The sequence below is a fragment of the Spea bombifrons genome, chromosome 7 (assembly GCF_027358695.1).
Source record: "Spea bombifrons isolate aSpeBom1 chromosome 7, aSpeBom1.2.pri, whole genome shotgun sequence".
Classification (NCBI taxonomy): domain Eukaryota; kingdom Metazoa; phylum Chordata; class Amphibia; order Anura; family Pelobatidae; genus Spea; species Spea bombifrons.
This window is the reverse complement of record NC_071093.1, coordinates 790543-811181: the sequence shown is the minus strand read 5'-3', so window position 1 is coordinate 811181 and position 20639 is coordinate 790543. Positions and strand designations below refer to the sequence as shown.

General features: G+C 48.5%; 2 protein-coding genes across 3 annotated transcripts in view; one reads left to right on the top strand and one right to left on the bottom strand.

Annotated features, from left to right (window-relative positions):
- The first annotated feature begins 1561 nt into the window (after positions 1–1561).
- On the top strand, positions 1562–11697 carry SEC22A (SEC22 homolog A, vesicle trafficking protein). The gene is made up of 7 exons (XM_053471016.1): positions 1562–1607; positions 5557–5752; positions 7696–7859; positions 9127–9303; positions 9956–10074; positions 11067–11129; positions 11291–11697. Exons 2-7 carry the CDS (start codon positions 5571–5573, stop codon positions 11489–11491), a joined length of 906 nt encoding a protein of 301 aa, XP_053326991.1. The 5' UTR covers positions 1562–1607; positions 5557–5570; the 3' UTR covers positions 11492–11697.
- A 932-nt stretch (positions 11698–12629) lies between these two features.
- ADCY5 (adenylate cyclase 5) overlaps positions 12630–20639 on the bottom strand; it is a 33575-nt gene continuing 25565 nt past the window's right edge. Inside the window, exons 10-22 of one of the 2 annotated variants that reach the window (XM_053471707.1) lie at positions 20409–20431; positions 19120–19264; positions 18695–18792; positions 18328–18415; positions 17153–17269; positions 16888–17052; positions 16167–16342; positions 15464–15508; positions 15180–15312; positions 14335–14598; positions 13904–14108; positions 13585–13709; positions 12630–13490 (exon numbers count right to left, since the gene is read on the bottom strand). In XM_053471707.1, the coding sequence (XP_053327682.1) occupies positions 13362–13490; positions 13585–13709; positions 13904–14108; positions 14335–14598; positions 15180–15312; positions 15464–15508; positions 16167–16342; positions 16888–17052; positions 17153–17269; positions 18328–18415; positions 18695–18792; positions 19120–19264; positions 20409–20431 (1713 nt within the window). In that variant the 3' untranslated portion in view covers positions 12630–13361. The remainder of the gene's footprint in view (positions 13491–13584; positions 13710–13903; positions 14109–14334; positions 14599–15179; positions 15313–15463; positions 15509–16166; positions 16343–16887; positions 17053–17152; positions 17270–18327; positions 18416–18694; positions 18793–19119; positions 19265–20408; positions 20432–20639) is intronic. The other variant, XM_053471708.1, reaches the window with a different exon arrangement.

Genomic DNA, 20639 nt, shown 5'->3' with positions numbered 1-20639 from the left:
GCTTCTATGCAATTAGTTCTCATGCTGTTAATTAACATGGAAATAGTTTGGAGGTTCAGCCCCTCGGCCCCCTGCGGACTGACAGGTACAGATGGAGTCCCCTGCGCTGCCTCTGCATCTGCCCCCAGCGGGGTATACCCTGTCCGCAAAAAACCACTGCCGTTCCACGCCGGCCCCCACAGCCTCCCACCGGCAGCCGGGCCGCGTCATCCGTACCCCTCATGCCCCAAGGGCCGAGAGCAAAGCCTGGCTGTGGGTAATAGGAGCTATTCTGCCCCAGGTGACCGTTGGCGAGCCTCTATCTGGTCCCTGGGGGTACTTTGATTTTCTGGGGCAGATAAGAAGTAATCCTCCCCATCCGGCCTCCTCTTCTATTTCTGTTTTTGCAGCAGGATATTTTATTTTTTATTTTTTTGGGGTGATTTTTCTGGTGATTCGGGTTCAGATCCAAATACTGATATTTTTTATGCCAAAAAAGAGATTTTCTTTTATGTAAAAAACGTTGATTGTAATCTTTTCGACTTTCCCCAAAAAAAGAAAACTCGGTTAAATCATGTTTTGATCTATACATTTCCCCGCTAGCATGCGTTCCGCAAAAACAGCGTTCTGCCCCAAAAATGAACATTTACAGGAGGGGTGAATTATTTTTCTTGAGGATTTTTTATCACCCGTTTTCTTCCAGCGGGCAAAGCTTTGCATTACCCGGGTACATTTTATGTTGATGTCGTCTGTTGAATTTATATTATAAATCGGTTAATATTTGCGCATTTGTTAAAAAATAACGACTTAACCCTTTTGTCGCCGGAGTGCCGGCAAACATTGCTCAGGGACAATTTCATAGACGTCTTAAGAATCGCAGAATCAACGTGAAAATAATACTGCGCCGTTTACACTCGCGTTCCACAAACGCTCGGATGCGAAATGCAGAGGAAAAAGCCAAAAAAAAACCCCAATGTGTAGTTTTCATTATTCTTTTTAGCCTTTATTGGGGGTGGGCGGGGGAGGGGAGCCAGTAACCTGTTTTATTTATATGCAGTAATGATACTTATCACATTTCCTTCATGCTGTTTGGGATCAAATTTACCGTATTTTTGATATGCAAAAAATTTAAATAAAATCAAAATTTGTTAAAACTGTGGTTTGTGTGGAATAAGTTTTATAGTTTTTTTACTGTACGCATTGCGTCGGCGGATGAGGCGGTCGGGAGCGGTTAACGTTTTAGTATTTGATTTGTGATTTTAATAAATTAACTTTTTTAAATGTTTTCATGCAGTTTTCGCCCGAATGCCGGCTGGCGGGGTGCGTGACATGCGTCTGACATACAGCTGGTTTAAAACGCTATTTATTGTCAGTGAAAAGTAAAATTATTTTAAGTTAAATAAAAAAGCAACAAAAAAAAACCTATTCTCATAAATAATGTGATTCTGAGAATAAACACTTAGTGGGCGTTTCCCTTTCACCTGGCTCCACCCACGCACTGATGCTTCGGCCCTTGTCTCCATGGCAACGTGTCGCTCTGCCGGCGCCCCTATGATGCGTTGCGCAGGCACGTCACTGGTTAGGCAGTGGGAGTGACCGGAAGCGGAAGCCATCCCGGCCGCAGGGAGGTAGGTGGCACTGCTTGCTGCATGCATGGTGACGGTAAATGTGTCAGCTGTCAACAGAGACACCAACTGGGGCGCCTGTGTTCCCCCCGTATTATGTGCAAACACCGGGGCAGGGGCGGGAGGATGTGTGTCAGTGTTACCCCCCCCCCCGTCTATTACCCTGTGTACCAGTGCCGCCACTCTGTGTGTACATGTATGTGAGTGTATGTGCCCATTGTGTGCATTATTGTACCGTGTACATATGTGTGAGTGTATACGTGTCAGTATTACCCCCTCTGACGCTGTATGTGGAAGCCCCGCCCAGTTTGTGTATACGTGTGCATTAGTGTTTTCTCGCTGTGCTTGTGCGCGTGATAGTGTTAAACCCTGTGTCTGCCTCCATATGTTCTACTGCCCCAGTCTGTGTGTGTATGTGGGTCACTGTTATCCCGGTGTGTGTTTGTGTATACATGTGTCATCCGCATGTTTGTCTCATTGTTCCAGGGTGTATGTGTGGCAGCTTTATCCATGTGTGTATGCCTGTGTGTGTGTGTAAGTGTAATCCATGTGTGTATACCTGTGTGTGTGTAAGTGTAATCCATGTGTGTATACCTGTGTGTGTATACCTGTGTGTGTGTAAGTGTAATCCATGTGTGTATACCTGTGTGTGTGTATGTGTGTATACCTGTGTCGGTTTTATCTGTGTGTATATGTGTGTGTCAGTGTTATCTCTGTGTGTGTATACCTGTGTGTAAGTGTTATCCATGTGTGTATACCTGTGTGTCGGTTTTATCTGTGTGTATATGTGTGTGTCAGTGTTATCTCTGTGTGTGTATACCTGTGTGTGTGTGTAAGTGTAATCCATGTGTGTATACCTGTGTGCCGGTTTTATCTGTGTGTATATGTGTGTGTCAGTGTTATCTCTGTGTGTGTATACCTGTGTGTAAGTGTTATCCGTGTGTGTATACCTGTGTGTCGGTTTTATCTGTGTGTATATGTGTGTGTCAGTGTTATCCCTGTGTGTATACCTGTGTGTAAGTGTTATCCGTGTGTGTGTTATCTCACAGGCTAAGCCATGGGAAGTTGTATTATTAGAGGTTGTATCAGCTGTTTGTGGCTGGGGCTCCTCGGTTGTCTGGATATGAGTCATGGGAGTTTCCAGCAGTTGCGTGTAAATGGCTCCAGTACCGGTCGCTTTAAAGCTCAACACAGCTTTTCTAGTGGAATAAAAAGCCGTTGGTAAAGATTCCGATCCAGGTTTGTCGTTTTCCACGGCTCGGTGCCGCGTCTCGGGGTAAAATCTCCGTCCCGTCCTCTGGGGCAGGTTAGGTATCGATGGAAAGTCACAGGTAATAAAGTTTACAAAGTAATGTCTGTCTTGCTTTGCTCCAGAGTTGGCCCCAGCGGGTTTATATTCCATGGACTGACCATATAATGAGACCTGCGGGGGCCGGAATCCCCTCTCGCTTCTCCGGAGCGATAACTGCGGGTTAGTCTTCCCAAAACGGTCACCGTTACATAAATAATGTGCTCTTTTATTAGAAGGGAGGCTCCAGTTGTTCCCCGTTTGAATTGAATGTTCCCCGCGTACTCAGTACGGACCCCCGGCGGCAGGCAAGCTGTTTTACCCTTGGGGGCAGCTCAACCATCCGTGTGCGTCTGGCAGGTACCCCCAGCTGTCAGCTGTCAGTCACGGAGGAAGCCCCCAAATGTTTCCTTCGGCGTTTGAAGGACTTAGATGTTACTCTTCTATAGCACCAGCAGAGTCCACAGCGTGGTACAACACGTTGAGTGTGAAAAGCTCTCAAGATTGTCAGCCGAGTCTCTCCACCTAACGTATCGGTTTGTCTCAGTCTGATAATTCTCGTCTTGTCGGACCCCTTGAATTTATGGATTGTATCAATCGCTATATAAATAAAAGATAATAATACGGGTAATGTATAAATAAAAGAATAATAATAATAATAAATAAGATAATAAATAAAAGATAATAATAATATATAAATAAAAGATAATAATATATAAATAAAAGATAATATTAAAAGCAATAGCTTTGAACCCAAAAATAATAAAATGTTGGGACGTGTTGGTGCAAACGGCTCTGCCTACAATCTGCCGGGAGCGTCGGGACGAGGCGGAAGGTGACGATGGTTTGATGGTAACGAGAGCGATGAGCAGAAGTCGGGGGCTTTGGGATCTTGAAGCCGAGGCCGGCGGTTCTCTCCCAGCAAGATTGCACTCGGTGGGTTACGTGAACGCACCATGCGCGGTGGGCAGTTGGAGCGGTAGGTATAGTGAGGGGTGGACAGAGCCGGCATGGCTGACCCCAAAATATTACTCCGTTTACCTGATACCCGCCAGTCGGGGTCGTACCCGCAGCTCTGCGGTTTGGGTGCTTTCAGTCGTATTTCAGTAAAGCCGGTGTTTGCTGCCAGGGCTTTCTTTTTGGTTTCTCCGTCTCATGCGATAGATATATTATATACGATCATACGATAGATATATTATATACGATCATGCGATAGATATATTATATACGATCATGCAATAGATATATTATATACAATCATGCGATAGATATATTATATACGATCATGCAATAGATATATTATATACAATCATGCGATAGATATATTATATACGATCATACGATAGATATATTATATACGATCATACGATAGATATATTATATACGATTGATATATTATATACGATAGATATATTATATACGATAGATATATTATATACGATCATACGATAGATATATTATATACGATCATACGATAGATATATTATATACGATCATACGATAGATATATTATATACGATCATACGATAGATATATTATATACGATCATACGATATATATATTATATACGATCATGCGATAGATATATTATATACGATCATGCGATAGATATATTATATACGATAGATATATTATATACGATCATACGATAGATATATTATATACGATAGATATATTATATACGATCATACGATAGATATATTATATACGATCATACGATAGATATATTATATACGATCATACGATAGATATATTATATACGATCATACGATAGATATATTATATACGATCATACGATAGATATATTATATACGATCATACGATATATATATTATATACGATCATGCGATAGATATATTATATACGATCATGCGATAGATATATTATATACGATAGATATATTATATACGATCATACGATAGATATATTATATACGATAGATATATTATATACGATCATACGATAGATATATTATATACGATCATACGATATATATATTATATACGATCATGCGATAGATATATTATATACGATCATGCGATAGATATATTATATACGATAGATATATTATATACGATCATACGATAGATATATTATATACGATCATACGATAGATATATTATATACGATCATACGATAGATATATTATATACGATAGATATATTATATACGATCATGCGATAGATATATTATATACGATCATACGATAGATATATTATATACGATCATGCGATAGATATATTATAAACGATCATACGATAGATATATTATATACGATCATACGATAGATATATTATATACGATAGATATATTATATACGATCATGCGATAGATATATTATATACGATCATACGATAGATATATTATATACGATAGATATATTATATACGATCATACGATATATATATTATATACGATCATACGATAGATATATTATAAACGATCATACGATAGATATATTATATACAATCATGCGATAGATATATTATATACGATCATGCGATAGATATATTATAAACGATCATACGATAGATATATTATAAACGATATATTAACGGCGGGAGTTAATGCGCCGATATCCCTATTTCTTCTCCTTTGCGGTTCGTTGTGTTTGGTGCGGATCGCGCATGAAATGGTTAAATGATTGAAATGCTCTTTTTTCAGCGTCTCGTTGAGAAATGTCGGCGATTCTCTTTGCCTCCGTGGTCCGGGTGAGAGATGGACTTCCCCTGTCGGCTTCCACGGACCACGACCAGAACGCATCCGTCCACGAGAGCAAGAAATACGCCAAAGTCATCTCTAAGAAACTGGAGCGGCTCCCAGACAGGTGCAGCCTGCGCAGGGGACCCCACAACATCAAGTAGGTGCAGCCCCCCGGCCCCTGGGGATGTGAGGGGCCGCAGGGCAGCGAAATGTATGTGAAAGACGGAGGAGATGAATGAGGAAAGAATACCAGGATCTGATTCCTGCTGGAAATAATGAGCAGCAGTTTGTTTTTATCCTTCATACTTAATCATTAAAGCATCGCCTGGTGGGCTGCCTCATATCAGCCTGAGTGTGAGTGTGAGTGTGTGCTACAACCTGCCATTAGGGCCCGGCTCACTGATTTATCTATACATTATACAGGGGCCGGTAACTGATTTATCTATACATTATACAGGGACCGGTCACTGATTTAACTATACATTCTACAGGGGGCCGGTCACTGATTTATCTATACATTATACAGGGGGCCGGTCACTGATTTATCTATACATTATACAGGGGCCGGTCACTGATTTATCTATACATTATACAGGGGGCCGGTCACTGATTTATCTATACATTATACAGGGGCCGGTCACTGATTTATCTATACATTATACAGGGGCCGGTCGCTGATTTATCTATACATTATACAGGGGGCCGGTCACTGATTTATCTATACATTATACAGGGGGCCGCTCGCTGATTTATCTATACATTATACAGGGGCCGGTCGCTGATTTATCTATACATTATACAGGGGGCCGGTCACTGATTTATCTATACATTGTACAGGGGCCGGTCACTGATTTATCTATACATTATACAGGGGCCGGTCACTGATTTATCTATACATTATACAGGGGCCGGTCACTGGTATAACTATACATTATACAGGGGGTCGGTCACTGATTTATCTATACATTATACAGGGGGCCGGTCACTGATTAAACTATACATTATACAGGGGGCCGGTCACTGATTTATCTATACATTATACAGGGGGCCGGCTCGCTGATTTATCTATACATTATACAGGGCGTCCCACACTGAAGTTTAGTGTATATCCCCTTGTTGACTGGAACCTCCACCTCTCTGAAGCCCCAGAACCTTCTGGATTCCCGGGTGTACGGCGTTGCCCCGTTTAGCGGATACAGACCGCTCCGCGCTGTGTTTGGAGAGTTGAGGAGTCCGGAGGGATCTCTGTAATTATTTTGGCGGCTGTTGAGGGCGGTTCTCGTGTTATAAGAGCGCCGTCTCTCCTCTGTTTGTTGATTATTAGTATGTATTCGCTCCGCATACCCTTGGAGTCTGACGTTCTCTCTCTGTCCTTCTCCTAATTGAATTTGTTTTTGGTTAAAAGCCATTGATTTGGTAATGAGTACATCGCGAGCCGAGCGCACGGAGAGTAATGTTCTCCGCTTCCTCCCGCTGCCCATTTAATTAAAACCTACGGCTCGTTCTGTATGTGAAACGCGCAACAAAGGCCCGAAAACCAAAGATCCGCTGCGTTTTATGCTTCGTGCAAACGTTGCTTCTCCGGTTGGCGCGGATTTTATGTGATTTTTGTGCCGTAATAAATTGTAGGTTTAATGAGGAATCCAGCGCTGAATCCGTACCCCGGGAGGCTCTGTGTTTCGGGAAACGTCACCTTCTAACTTTCAGTTGCTTCCAATGCTGTCGGCGCCCGGCTGCGGTGCTGCATGCGCGGGCACAGCGAGCGGTTAATAGGGAGCGGATGGGTGTGAAGGGGGCAGAAGTCCCGCCGCAGAGGTGGGTGGGTAGAGCAGCAGAGCACATTAGTTGTTGCGAGATTGTTTTTTGGGGGGTTTTGGATTTTTTTTGCATAGCAACCACTGGAATGGGCCAATCAGAAGACATATTTCTTTGGTTGGTTTGGTGATCAAACCACCTTTCCTCCTTTTTCACCAGAATCACTTTTTTTTATACATAACCCCCAAAGTGCATGAAATAATTGCGGGCGCCGTTGTTGATGAATTAATTCCCCGGCGCGTTCCGCTCTCACTCACGCCATCGATGGTTTCGTTCTCCGTTCAGCTTCATCAGCTCCCTGGGGGTCGGCTACGTGATGCTTTGCTCCGAGAGTTACCCCAACGTGCTGGCGTTCTGCTTCCTCGACGAGCTGCAGAAGGAGTTTATAACGACCTACGAGACGGCCCAGATTAACAACGCCGTGCGGCCGTACTCCTTCATCGAGTTTGGTGAGTGCTCAGCGGCCCCTTTTGGTCTCCCCTCCCCCATTATTAGGGCACAATCTGCTCTGCGCTGTATGGATTAGGCCATCGGCTTAGTGGCTCCCAGGCAGAGCAAAGTGACCTCGGGCTTTACGGTTGCTGCAACTCCCATCATGCTCGTACGCGGCAGCTGCAGTGCCCATACCCCATACCCTGTTTTCTCCGAGTCCTTGGCGCCGTGGCCATGTTCTGCGATCAGGCAGGGGGTCCCTTCTCACCCTGCCTGATAGCGGCCCGCGGGCCGAGTATTCGCCCAACGCCCTGATCATTAACAATGTGTTAGATTAACAGGTTAGATTTGAACAAATCGGTCACAATACGCGCCACGTTCAGGCGTTTTACAGGTAACGCTCCGGGGCTCGGTGTTAAATTGGGAATATTTATTTCTGCGGTCAGTAACCCGTCCCCGAACGGCCCCCACCCCGAAACGCTACATGGAAAACATTCTCATGCGAGCGGCGAAAGCTTCAAGGCTGCGTCTGCCTGGATTCCCGCCGCGTCAGCAATAATTATACTAATAGGTTGGAGCAGATTACAAGCGCTGAGAACGACTGCAGAGCGAGTGGGGTTTATGGCCCTAAGCTGGAGGGCCCCGTGGCTTCCCGTACAGAATTGTCCGGTTACGGTGGCTTAGGGGCCCGAGTGACATTGGAATAAGGGGGGTAGAGGGTCCACTTTAGGAAAGGGTTAAATAAGAGTATAAGGAGGATGATATGTTTTACGTGGTAGGCATCTGTTATAGCTGGTACCAGACCCACGCCATGGCCTTCTTTTAACCCCTTCAACAAGCAGACCCAGTGAAAGGGACCCTTGTGCGACATTCAAATATTAAGCATCGATTGCTGCTGAATTTGTTTGGATGTAAAAATGTTTTTTTCTAATCTTTCAAATCGGCTGCTTTAAAAATCCGGTTTATTCTCATTTTAGCTCTTTTCGCTCAGTGATTTAGCAGCTCGCAGGAAGGCGCTATTTCTCATTTTAGAGAGAAGCAACAAACTGCGGCGTACGGATAATAAATATTCCGCAGCCAAACAAATCTCGCAAATTATCGGGATTCCCGTAGATAAGCAGCCGGTCGAGCCGCGGTGAAATGACATTTCGTGCCGTCGAGAGCCGGGTCGGTGATGAACTGCGCAGAACGGGCTGCGGGAAGATCCACGGAGATGATTTAAGGCGAGAGACAGGGAATTTAATGACGGATTTAATTCCAAACACATTTATTCTCGTTGAACAGATAATTTCATCCAGAAAACAAAGCAGAGATTTAATAACCCACGGTCCCTCTCCACGAAGAAGAACCTCGCTGACATGCAGACCGAGATCCGCCTGCGGCCCCCGTACCAGGTCTCCCTGCATGAACTGGGCGTAGAAAACGGACTCGGACAGAAGACCCTCACTTACAAGGGTATAGGTAAGGAGCTTCCAGCATGGGGGGCACTGGAATCGGCCACCCATCAGGAAGAGGTTACCAAGCAAAGTCTTGGTAATGATGTAGGGTGATGGTGGCCCCTTTCCGGCACCCCCGGTGAATGTCGGGTTACCCCATTGAGCTGTACGTGTGAGGTCCAGCCGTGTCCCCGGGGAGCCGCTCAATCGGCCTCGAAGCACAATGTGCTGCTGAGTGTAACAGGCTGCGGCGGGGCAATTACCCCAAATCATCCCCCTCCCCCTGATAGCGGCAGCCACAGCTCATTGCCCCCATTGTCACAGCCTTTCCGCTTCACTGACCTAAACAAAGGGATTTGCACATGGCTCGCTTCACCTGCCATGCACGGGGTCCGCTCGCTCTCATGCCTTTCTTTTCTCATTATTGTGCGGTTTGCGGGCAGCAAACTGATCGTGACCTTGTGGCGTCACCAAACATTTCCGTAGCGCAGGTGACACATGTTTACAGGGCAGCGGGTCTGCAGCGGGTCTGCGCCGGTGAATGCGATAACAACAGATACGTTCAAATGTTTCTGAATGCAGCCGAGTGCAGCAGAGCGCGCAGCAGCCGCAGCGTCGGAGATCTGCATCCGTCCCTGACCCTGCCGCTCATCCTGTGTGTGTTTTTTGTCCATCAGCTCCTCACCAGAGACTGGAGCCCCTGACCCTGCCTGGGATAATCTCTGCGCTGCTCAGCATCCTCTGCGCCGGATTAAACCTCATCCGAGGCTTCCACGCCATCGAAAGTCTGCTGCAGGTACAGCTCCACCTAGTGGCCGTGCGGAGTACTGCGTGCAGCGTGTGCTTTACAGTGCTGGGTTAGTGGTGAAAGTGCGTATATATATATATATTCACACAAACACACACAGTATATAAATGTATACGCACACACACACACACAATATATATATATATATATATAATATATATATATATAAATCATACATGTGCTGGGGCTTTCGTAGCCCTCTGTAACATCAGTATGAAGAACGTTTGCTCAGCATTGGCTGCAGGAGAGGCTCCTCGGGGTCGGCCCTTCATAATGTGCAGCGAAGGACGGGAGAGAAAACATTCGGCTCTCCTGCAGAGTTCTACTTTAGTGAATAACGCGTTGCACGGGCGGGTTTTCTGTCTCTTTTGTTTTAATCCCTGTCTCCTGGAGATAAATGATGCCGCTCGCCGTAGGACGTCGTCGTCACTTCGCCTTATCTGTAACGTACATTCATCTCGCCAAGGTCGCTGTCATCTACGCGTGATAAGCATTCCGATCAATTTCATGCCATTACGCGGTGAGACGGTTATATATGTATTCTTTTATATAACGTCTGTTATTGGATAACGGTATCTGAGATTTATGCTTCGGTATCGCGGCGCCCCCGTGTGGCCAATTTTTTTTTGTTTTCTTTTAAAGATTATTGGACCGAATTTAAACATTCCAGATCTTTCTCAATATACATTTTATATTTTTCTTCTTCGCCGCCATCTTGCTGCCCCGTCACAGGGTATAAATCACCCGTCGCCCTGAGGTATCTGTGGCTGGAAACAATCTCTAGCGCCAAAGGCTCATGCGCCGTCCGCTAAACCAACACGGGGCTGAACAATGGGATTCTGATACAGTCTGCACTGAGGGATCATGGGAAACGGAGGGGAATTTGCATGAAGTGGGAAATGCCTTTGGTGTCAGAACTGGAAATAAAAATCTGAATAACCTGAAAATGAATAAAAATAACACAACATTAACTCTTGCAGAACGATGATGATCTCAGCTGCATAATCGCCTTCTTCCTGGGAAGCGCAGCCTGCGTGTATCAGGTGAGTGCTGTTAACCCCTGCTGTCCCAGGATGTAACATGAGTTTCATGACCCGCCGCCGTCTCGCAGGTCGTCTTTTAGTATAATATGTTTACAAGTCCCGTGAATTGGTGCAGCGATCCCCGTAACGTTACCTGCGCCCTGTTTGTGTTTCGCATCCAGTGTTATCTCTTCGCCTGCATCACGAGCTGGAGGAACGCAAAGTCCTTTCTGGCATTCGGCCTCATCTGCCTGTGTAACATGTACCTGCACGAACTGCGCAGTCTGTGGCAACTCTTTTTCCACGTGACTGTCGGGGCATTCACCACGTTACAGATTCGGCTACGTCAGCCACAGAACAAATCCCCGGATTATAACGTGTGACGGGGCCGCTGAGCGATGCAGACGGATCGTCAGCTTAGAGGTCAAGCGTTATTATTTTTTTTTTTGCATCTAAACTTTCCGGGGAAACCCGCGGCTGAGACCGAGGCGCACGGAGAACGCGGCTCGGGAACGGCGGGAATTCTGTTATTGCCTTTATAAGGCAGAGACTGTGGGGATTGCTAATAAAACAGACTTTGGTTACTCTGCTTAATGTCCGTGGGTTAAATTGCTGCCGCTTTCCTATAGAGTACATGATCAGGATGGAGGGGTCCTTGGAATTTGCCCCCCAGGCTGACGCTTCCATAGCCAGGGTTCCAGTGCCGTCTCTGGGGATGTGGCGTTCCTGTGTAGCCGCTTTAAGCAGTGGGGCTGTAGCGATGAGCTGCTGCGGTGGCAGAGGGTCTCGGTCTCATTCGCTGTGTGACGGGGGCCCTGGCAGCTTCTTGTAATTTGTGTTGGATCTGAAGGGGAACATGCGCCGTGCGGTTTGCTTTGTACATGAACCCCCTGTTGTGGCCATTCCGGAGGGGCAGGTGGAGAATGTACTTCTGCTTCCATCCCGCTCCTCCGTCCGGAAAGTTTCTATCGGGATTATATCCGGGCAGTTGGGGGTCTCCGGGGGGCTTCAGCACCAAACATGGAGTCAAATGAAAGCCGTGATACGGAGATCAATTAAAAAGGGTTTATAAATAATACAATAAAGAGGCAAAAACCGAGAGGACAGAATCCTTGCCGGGAGACGCGGCAGTTCCAACAGAAGACAACACACGGCGCGTTTAACCCTTCGGTGCGTCGCCACGAGCCGCCACTGGATCCCCCTTATGTTGTTGGGGGGGGGGCTGCATCTCACAGCCACTTTCTGGTTTCAGCAATTCCTGCTCTGGAGATCATCCCTGAGCCGCGTCCCCCCCGATCGCACCGCGTCCCCCCAATCAATTTTAATCCCGACCGCACCGCGTCCTCCACTGCGGCTGCTAACAGTTAAGATTTTACTGAATAAATAAATGAGCCGTTAGATGTTAAACTCCTGCATGAGAGTGATGGGAGTTGCAGTCAAACCCCCCCTACTGCTTTTTGCATTTGTCCCACTTAATCTGCTCGTTTTCCAGCTGCTGGAAACTTTACTCTTTAGTCTCATCTCCTGTATCGGCCCCCTGCGCAGCTTTAAATCCCCTCCCTGAAACTCTCCCCCTTCCGTGTTTCTGAAACTGCCACGTCTCAAGGAGCCGTGTAAATCCGTGTACTGTACAGAGTCATCGTATACACGCGTGTTCAGTGACTCCCCTCTCCGTATATATAATTTACAAAATATATAATCTGTGTTTTGCTAAATTTTCACACTAAAATATTACAAAATAAAATTACAAAAAATGCACATGGAGTCTCTCCGGAGTCTGGTTCACGTGTGGCGTGTAATGCGTGACCAGGAGCGTCTGGGTCACGCGTGGCGTGTAACACGTGACACGAGAGTTCTAGTGACGCCATCACGGGCTTTGCTCTGAATGTCGTCCCGCGTTAACATCGAGCGGCTTCTTGATCCGATGTCCGTGTTTAATAATCTTTCTGAAGGCCACGGCGTGGCTCCGGCCGGTCCGTATATACATTATATTACTCTTTGTACAAACGTTGCTGGCAAACTGGTACCGGTATACATTCCTCATACCCCTTCCTGGGGGAAGCCACGCGCCGGCGCCCCCAGGGCTTCTCTCTGCCCTTTAGCTGAGGGTCCAGATTCGATGGCGAGTTAACTCTTTGGTTAATCCCCCGCGATGCTGGAGACGACCCTGACGGCCGCGGCTCTGGCTTGGCGGGTGGGTCGGAGCCTCGGCGGGTCCCGGCGTTTGTCACGAACGGTTTGTCTCTCGCTCCGCTAGCTGCTGGACGGGCCGTGGTTTAGGAAGTAAGTGGTCATTTCACCTTTACCCTTCACTTTCACGACTCCTCTGCACTCCAGGGTGTAGTTACTGGCGGCGAGAACCTGCTGGAGATCCGCCGTGACCTGCGCATGAAACGACAGAACAAGTAGTTTCTTCACAGACCCGGCCTGAGCTTGTGGTCCGGAAAAACTCCATCCCCGGCCACGTTCTCCTCACCTGGATTCTCTCGGGCACCCCGGTGCTGTCCATGCGACTCGCCACGTTCACAGTGTTCCCCCAAATGTCGTATTGTGGTTTCCGAGCTCCTATGACTCCGGCCACCACCGGCCCGATGTTCAGTCCTGTCGGGAAAAGGAATCGGGAGACGGATTTAATGTTTAATAACTTTACTAACATCTCTCGGAGCAGGGACTTTAACCCAGCTTTAGGGACACGTTTCCAGTTGGTTGTGTAAAGGGGCGCGCATGCTTCACGCAGCTCGGATAATTACCCGACCCCGGACTTTAGGCATCGCGGGGGGGGGGGGGCGGCTGACCTATTTTCATTTGGAAGTTGTTGAACGAATGCTCGTTGATATATTTCATCTGATCCATGAGTCTCATTGCGTAATCCGCCAGCGCCTTGATGTGGCTTTTCCCGGCCTTGTCGTAAGTCGTGTCGTTGAGTCCCGAAGCCGCCATGTAAGTGCTGCCGATCGTCTTAATCTTCTCCAGCTGCCGGAACTCGTCCTCGCTGATGATCTGTCGGGTTGGGAATAACGTGTTCTCGGTTATCACTCATATTTATTTCAATGCAAAAAACGTAAATATCCTCAAACGTGACAGAAAAATGCGTTTATCGCAGGAGGACGGCCCCGGCTGGACGTTCCAAACCATCCCCCGCAGCCGGAGGAGCGAACGCGTTCCCAAAAGAGACCGTTTTCTAACGTTTTTGGGATATCGAACCTCTAATCCCAGGCTCTCTTACCTCATCGAAGTCAGCGATGATCTCGTTGAGAAGCCTCAGACACTCCACTCCCTCGTTGTTGGCTTCCAGCTCCACGTAGAACTCGGAGAAGTTGCTGATGGAGGCGAACATGACGGCCACGCACTCGCACGACTGGTAGTACAGCTCGTCGTTCCGCCGCTCCCTCGCCAAGAAATGAGCCGCCACGTCCTTCGGAAGGATGTTGTGCAGCAAACGGCGGTTGTAGGCCTGGAGTTCCTCCATCTCCTCCTTCTCCTCGGTGGCCTGAGAGGGAAGAAGCCCAAGGTTTCTAAGGGTAAGGGGTAAAGGTAAGGGGGTATCCAGGAGGAACGGGGGCAGAACGAGGGGGTGAAATGCATTCGGGAATGGATTTGGAGACGTCTGGGTCCCGTGGTTGCATGGAATCTGCAGTCACTTTATGAGGTCATATTATGGAGCCAGTGATATTGTATCCAGAAAGCATCCAGTGCTACAGTAACAAACGGCTCGCGCATGTTACAAATCATTACAGAAGCCATCAGCCCAGCTGACACTGAACCCAGGAGCATTCGTTACCCCTTAGACCCGCGTCCCCTCCATCACACGGACTGCGTTAACCCTTTGGCGCATTGATCAGCTTCATTCGCGTTACTTTACAGCAGGCGGCCGGAGACCTGCAGCTCTGGTGAGCACAATCTGCAATACCACGGATGGCCACAGCACGGCGCTACAGGAGCACATCGCCACATCTAACAGCAGCATGAGGTTTATATATAAAGCGTATATATGTTATATATATATATATATATATATAATGCGTGTCGGGCAGCCCTGGCAGCGCATCTGCAGAAACACTCGCCCTCTACCTGCAGCTTCCACAGAAAGTCCAGTCTGGCCGTGGATTCCACTTGCTGGCCGTGAAGGTAAAGAGCCAGAACAAAGACCGTGATAATCACAGGCGTGACGATCTTCAGCGCCACCCGCGACGTGCTGTCTGCGCTGCAGGGACACGAGAATCAGGTTTATTATAAACATTTATATAGCGCCAACAGATTCCGCAGTGCTGTACAATGAGCTAAACTCCACAAACCCCGCCACGGGCACAGACCGCTGGCACGTGGCTGCTGGGTGTCGCTGAACGTCTACGTACCAGCTGAGCGTGGAGTTTGTGGAGTTGGTTGATGTGAAGGAACCTCTGAAAAAGAAGACGGAAGAAATCGTTAATCTCAACCAGCAACACCTGCAGTACCGGCACCGGACACCGGATGGCGCCTCCATGCAGCGAAACCGCTCAATCCTTCCGAGTGTAACAATCATCCGATTCACGCTCCTCGTGCATATAAACCATGCGCCACTGGGTGCTGCGTCCTGCCACGAGCTACGACTGTGAGCTGTACCTTCCAACATTTATTTCAAAGGAGGAGATAATCTAAAACTAGAGGGTCGGAGGCGGAGATGGAACGGAAGGAAGCTTTACTTTACTGAGAGGATGGTAGATAAATGGAGCAGCCTCCCAGCAGAAGTGGTAGAGGGTAATACAGTGAGGGGATTAAACATGCATGGGATAGACATACGGCTCCTGAATCTAAGACGAGACCAACGACTGATTAAGGTTTGAGTCTTTACAGCAGGAGAAACGGGCGACTAGACGAGGGCCGCCGGGGGACACCGGGGGCCGATCTGCCGACGGGTTCTGGGTTTATAACCCCGTTCACAGAGGGCCACGTGCCCCCCGCTGATTCTGAAAGCAGACCTGTCAGAATAGGCGCTTGAAAGATATTTGCACCTTTTATGTTTTTGCCCCCGGAATGTTATGCCGCTATCTGCCCCGCCACTGGGATGAGGTCACTTACATGTCATTGGCTGCCACGAGGAGGTCGGCGTTATCAAAGAGCGTCACCTGAGGAACCTCTATGACAATAACGTAGACGAGCTCTATGATGAGCATGAGAACGAGCTTCCCGATGCTGCTGATCTGCAGGAACACGGAGCAGGCGAGGAGACTCAGCAGGATGCAGTAAGTGAAGTACTGAAAGAGACACGACAAGGAGGCTGGGAACGTGCGGCCACGGATCAACGGCCACGCATCGGGAGCCACGGATCAACGGCCACGCATCGGGAGCCACGGATCAACGGCCACGGATCGGGAGCCAGGGATCAACAGCCACAGATCGGGAGCGACAGATCAGAAGCGACAGATCAGGAGCGACGGATCGAGGGCCACGGACCAGGAGCCGCTCACCATCCGCGACCTCTTTTACCCCATAAAACTAACGTGGAATATTCTTTACAGTCATCTCCTCCTCACCGCTGCTTCTCGTTACATTATATACTAATTGTTGTTTTATGTACCGCGCTGCGGCATCTGATGGCGCTATTTAAACCAATCAATAATAATAACTGATTTCTGTGACACGTCGGAGACGTTCTGGCATCAAAGAGTTAAATTCTGTCGCCTGAGACGGCGTTTCTATAGCTGATCGCGCGGTGAGTGCGAGGCTCTGGCTCTTACGGGGTTAATCCTTTCTGATCGGGTAAAACGAGGTTTGGGGGTCTCGTGGCCGCGAGTCTCACCTCGGGGAAGTTGCAGCTGGGCGCGGACCCCCCGCAGATCCCCCACTCCGTGTCCAGGCTGTAGTTGCGCATGGAGTCCCGCAGCATGCAGGGGGTCACGTTATTCGGGGACGTCTTATATTCGGAGGCCAGGCAGCCGCGGAGGCTCGAGGTGCTGCACATGAACTGCAAGAGACCGACGTTAATCCCCCTCCTCCGCCTGGTCACCTAACCCCATCTCTACTACCCGCACTCTCCCGGTGCATGCGCAGCGCGTTATCGTTACCATGTTAATAAAAGACGACAGGAAGACTAAGCTGATGGCGAGGATCCCGACCGCCGTGCTGTTTATCCGCGACTGAACGATCTTCTTGGACAACGACTGCAGCGGAGACGGGAAAATCTGAGGACAGAGTGACAAGTTACCCCAGAACACCTGCCAAATGGCCCTGTTTATTTTGGGCAGTCCCTCCTGATGCCCCCTCTCTCTTCCCCGATGCCCCTCTTTTCTAGGAGGTCAGAACGTTTGCTGGGTATGAGGGGATCGCAGGGTTCTACAGCCCTAAAAGCCCCGATAATGTGTATAGAAACAGCAGGGAACGGGTTAATAAATTAAACGGGGGAAATAAACCCCATTATTCTTCTAATAAATGCCCCCCAGCTACAGAAATACCCAGCAATAGGGCACAAAGTCACATAACGAGTCTGGGTAGTGGCCTGTTTCACGGATCCGGCAGTTGGTGTCACGGAGCCTCCAATCCCCGTCCCGTCGGTAGCGGCCGCAGCCTTTATTCCTGCGATTTATACGGCGGGCGGCGGGACGCGCAGCGAGATAAAAGCGGCCGCCGCACCGCAAACGTTCATTTATATAAAACAGTAATTAAACTATGAAACCCTTTCCCTGCCAGACCCGGCAGCGCATGCAGAAACTATTAACCCCTGCAGTGTTCTGCATTTAATACAAAGGGTTAAAGCCGATGATTAATTTTGACCGATTGCGAAAGATATTTTTCCGTCATTTATTCCTCCCCGGCGTCCCGTTTACAGATATTAAATGCCATTAGTCGCTATTCAGCAGACAGACGAGCGGAGCCTTCGAAGCGTAATCCAATAACATTACGGCAAACACGGGACGGGGCCCGGGTGGGATTAACCCCTGCCCTGCTGGTGGCGCCGGTGTTTGGGGCTCCCGTTCCCAACGAGAACTTCTGGGTTCTCTAATTCACAAAGAAATAAATATTCCGTCTCCGCGAGATAATCCTCAGCTCTCTATAACGGGGGCCGTGCCGGGGCCAACGGGAGAATTAACTCTTTTCATACCGGGGTTCATTTAATCACCACATTTCCGCTCCCCTAAGATCAGCGACATGCGGCTGCTGACTTGCGAGGCCTGGTACGGTTGTTTCTGGCTGGCTGAGGGTTCTGGGAGTCGGTGGGTCGCAGTTTGGGAGATCCACTCACCTTAATACAGGAGTAGAGGAGAGACACGGACAGGACGGAGACCAGAACCAGAAAACAGCCCAGGAAGAAACCCAGCATGAAACTGGAGCTGAAAGCAGAGAGACGTGAGAACCCGCGGGGGGGTAAGGGGGTCACGGGGTCACAGGGTAACGGGGTCACGGGGTCACGGGGTCACAGGGTCACAGGGTCACGGGGTCACGGGGTCACATCTATTTCCCGGGCTCCCCATAAAACCCGTCGGCCTCCCCTCTCCTGCCGCCGAGCTTCTGTTTCTGGCTTCTATTCTATCAAATCTGTCCGTTAGCGTCTGGGGTACAGCCGCGGGGGGGGGTAATTATGATGAACGGGGAGCACGTGGGGTACTTACTGTGGGACGATAGTGATCTGGACGAAGCAGATGAAGAGGAAGACCATGAAGGAGCAAGCGACGTACGCCCCGAAGCGATAGTCCACCTGCTTGGAGTACTGCCAATAAATGGAAAATTAGATTAGATTGTAAGCTCTTTGGGGCAAATATTCAACCCTTAGACTGCCCAAGGGCAAATGCACGGAGATACAGACGGGTACATAGCGTGGAGGTATATATACCTGCGTGGGGTATAGGCAGGGTTATACGGAGGGTATTTTGGGGGTATATGGAGGGTATGGCAGGGGTATATGGAGGGTATGGCAGGGGTATATGGAGGGTATTTGGAGGGTATTTTGGGGGTATATGGAGGTATTTCGGGGGTATATGGAGGGTATTTCAGGGGTATATGTTACAGTAAGGGGGTTTCGGGGGTATTTCCGCACCTTTTTCTCCAGGTCCTGCTCGTGGAAGGTGAGGAGGAACTTGCGCACGTGCTCCGATCTCAACCTGTCGATACTTCGGGCATCGATGGCTCGGCCCAAGAACTCATCGACCTCGTCCTCGGGGTTCATGTTTTCCTGGATGTTCCTAAAGGGAGCGAGGGGGGGGGTGACCGGTGCTGATTCGGGGTCAGGATTATGGTCTGGGGGGCTGCACCAAGAGACCCCATTATTACTCCATATTTAGTGAATGGAGCCCTTGGGTTCCGCTTTGCCATTTAATGGACTTTTTAATAGATTTGTCGGTTACTCTATATGATACGGCACACAAAGTGTTAAGTACTGCCCCCTGCCATTAACCCCTTGTAGTGTGAGCTGTATTCCCCTGATATTCCCAATACAGACGTGGAGCTGGATCCCCGAACCGTGAGAAAGCGTCTGCCGGCTCCGGCGTCTGCCTGACTCCATCCCTAATAATATCTCTCCGTTTAACCCCTTCACTACAAGGCGAGGGGAGCTAAGCAGCGGGATCCTGCTGGTAGGGAGAGGGTTAACCTGAAGACCTCCATCCTGCATCATTACAGGATGCTATCCACTACCCTTTGCATGGCAGCGAGAGGGTTAATGTCACTACACAGCGCTGTACGGAGGGTCTATTTCCTCAGTAACTGGGCATCTGCCCCTCCGGGGGTACCAGGCCTGTTGCCCTCTATGCTGTCGCCCGCTGGGGTGAATATGTAACGACCGGCAGCGGGAACAGGAAGGAAATAATGTTTTTTTCTGATTTTTTCAGACATTTTGGTTGCTTTCTGATATTTTGCGGACCCCGTCATGTTTTCAGACGCTTTTAGTTTTAGGTCACGGGGAGGAATAACTTTTACTTTATACTCTAATAAAGTTTTGCATTTAAATATCTGCCTCCTGTCCTCCAAAACACCTCGGATGGAGGTTCACAGCTTACTGCCCGCCTCGGGGTATTTTATTATTTACGGGGCAGTAATGACGGGTATAAACCAACCGAATCCGCTCGAGAACCCGACCTCCTCCAACACGCAAACGTAATTCCTCTATGGACTAACCTTGTCTGCTAGGAAGCTGTTCCAGGAATCTACTACCCCTTGTGCACAGGCACTTTGTGATGGATCCTGAACTCAAAGTGTTAATAATAAAAACAGTGACAGGAAGACTAAATGCCCCGGGCTCTGCGCATGTTCTCCGCGTTATAATCCTAATCATACGAGACCCCCGAACGGAGCAGCCGGGGGGGGGGAATCAGCAGACCCTTTACTTACTTGTCTTTTGGGTCCTCGAATCCCTGGGGAGGAAAAAACACATTAAATGAGTCAGGAGACAGGGGGTAATTCTGTGAACACTTATCTCTTCTAAACCCACCCTGACCTGATATAATACCCCAGCCCACGTGACCTGATATAATACCCCAGCCCACGTGACCTGATATAATACCCCAGCCCACGTGACCTGATATAATACCCCAGCCCACCCTGACCTGATATAATACCCCA

Coding starts and splice junctions, on each gene's coding strand:
- SEC22A (XM_053471016.1), top strand. CDS start 5,571: ATGTCGGCGATTCTCTTTGCCTCCGTGGTCCGGGTGAGAGATGGACTT. Junction 7,860..9,126: donor GTACTCCTTCATCGAGTTTG/GTGAGTGCTCAG, acceptor CTCGTTGAACAG/ATAATTTCATCCAGAAAACA. Junction 11,130..11,290: donor GCGCAGCCTGCGTGTATCAG/GTGAGTGCTGTT, acceptor TTTCGCATCCAG/TGTTATCTCTTCGCCTGCAT.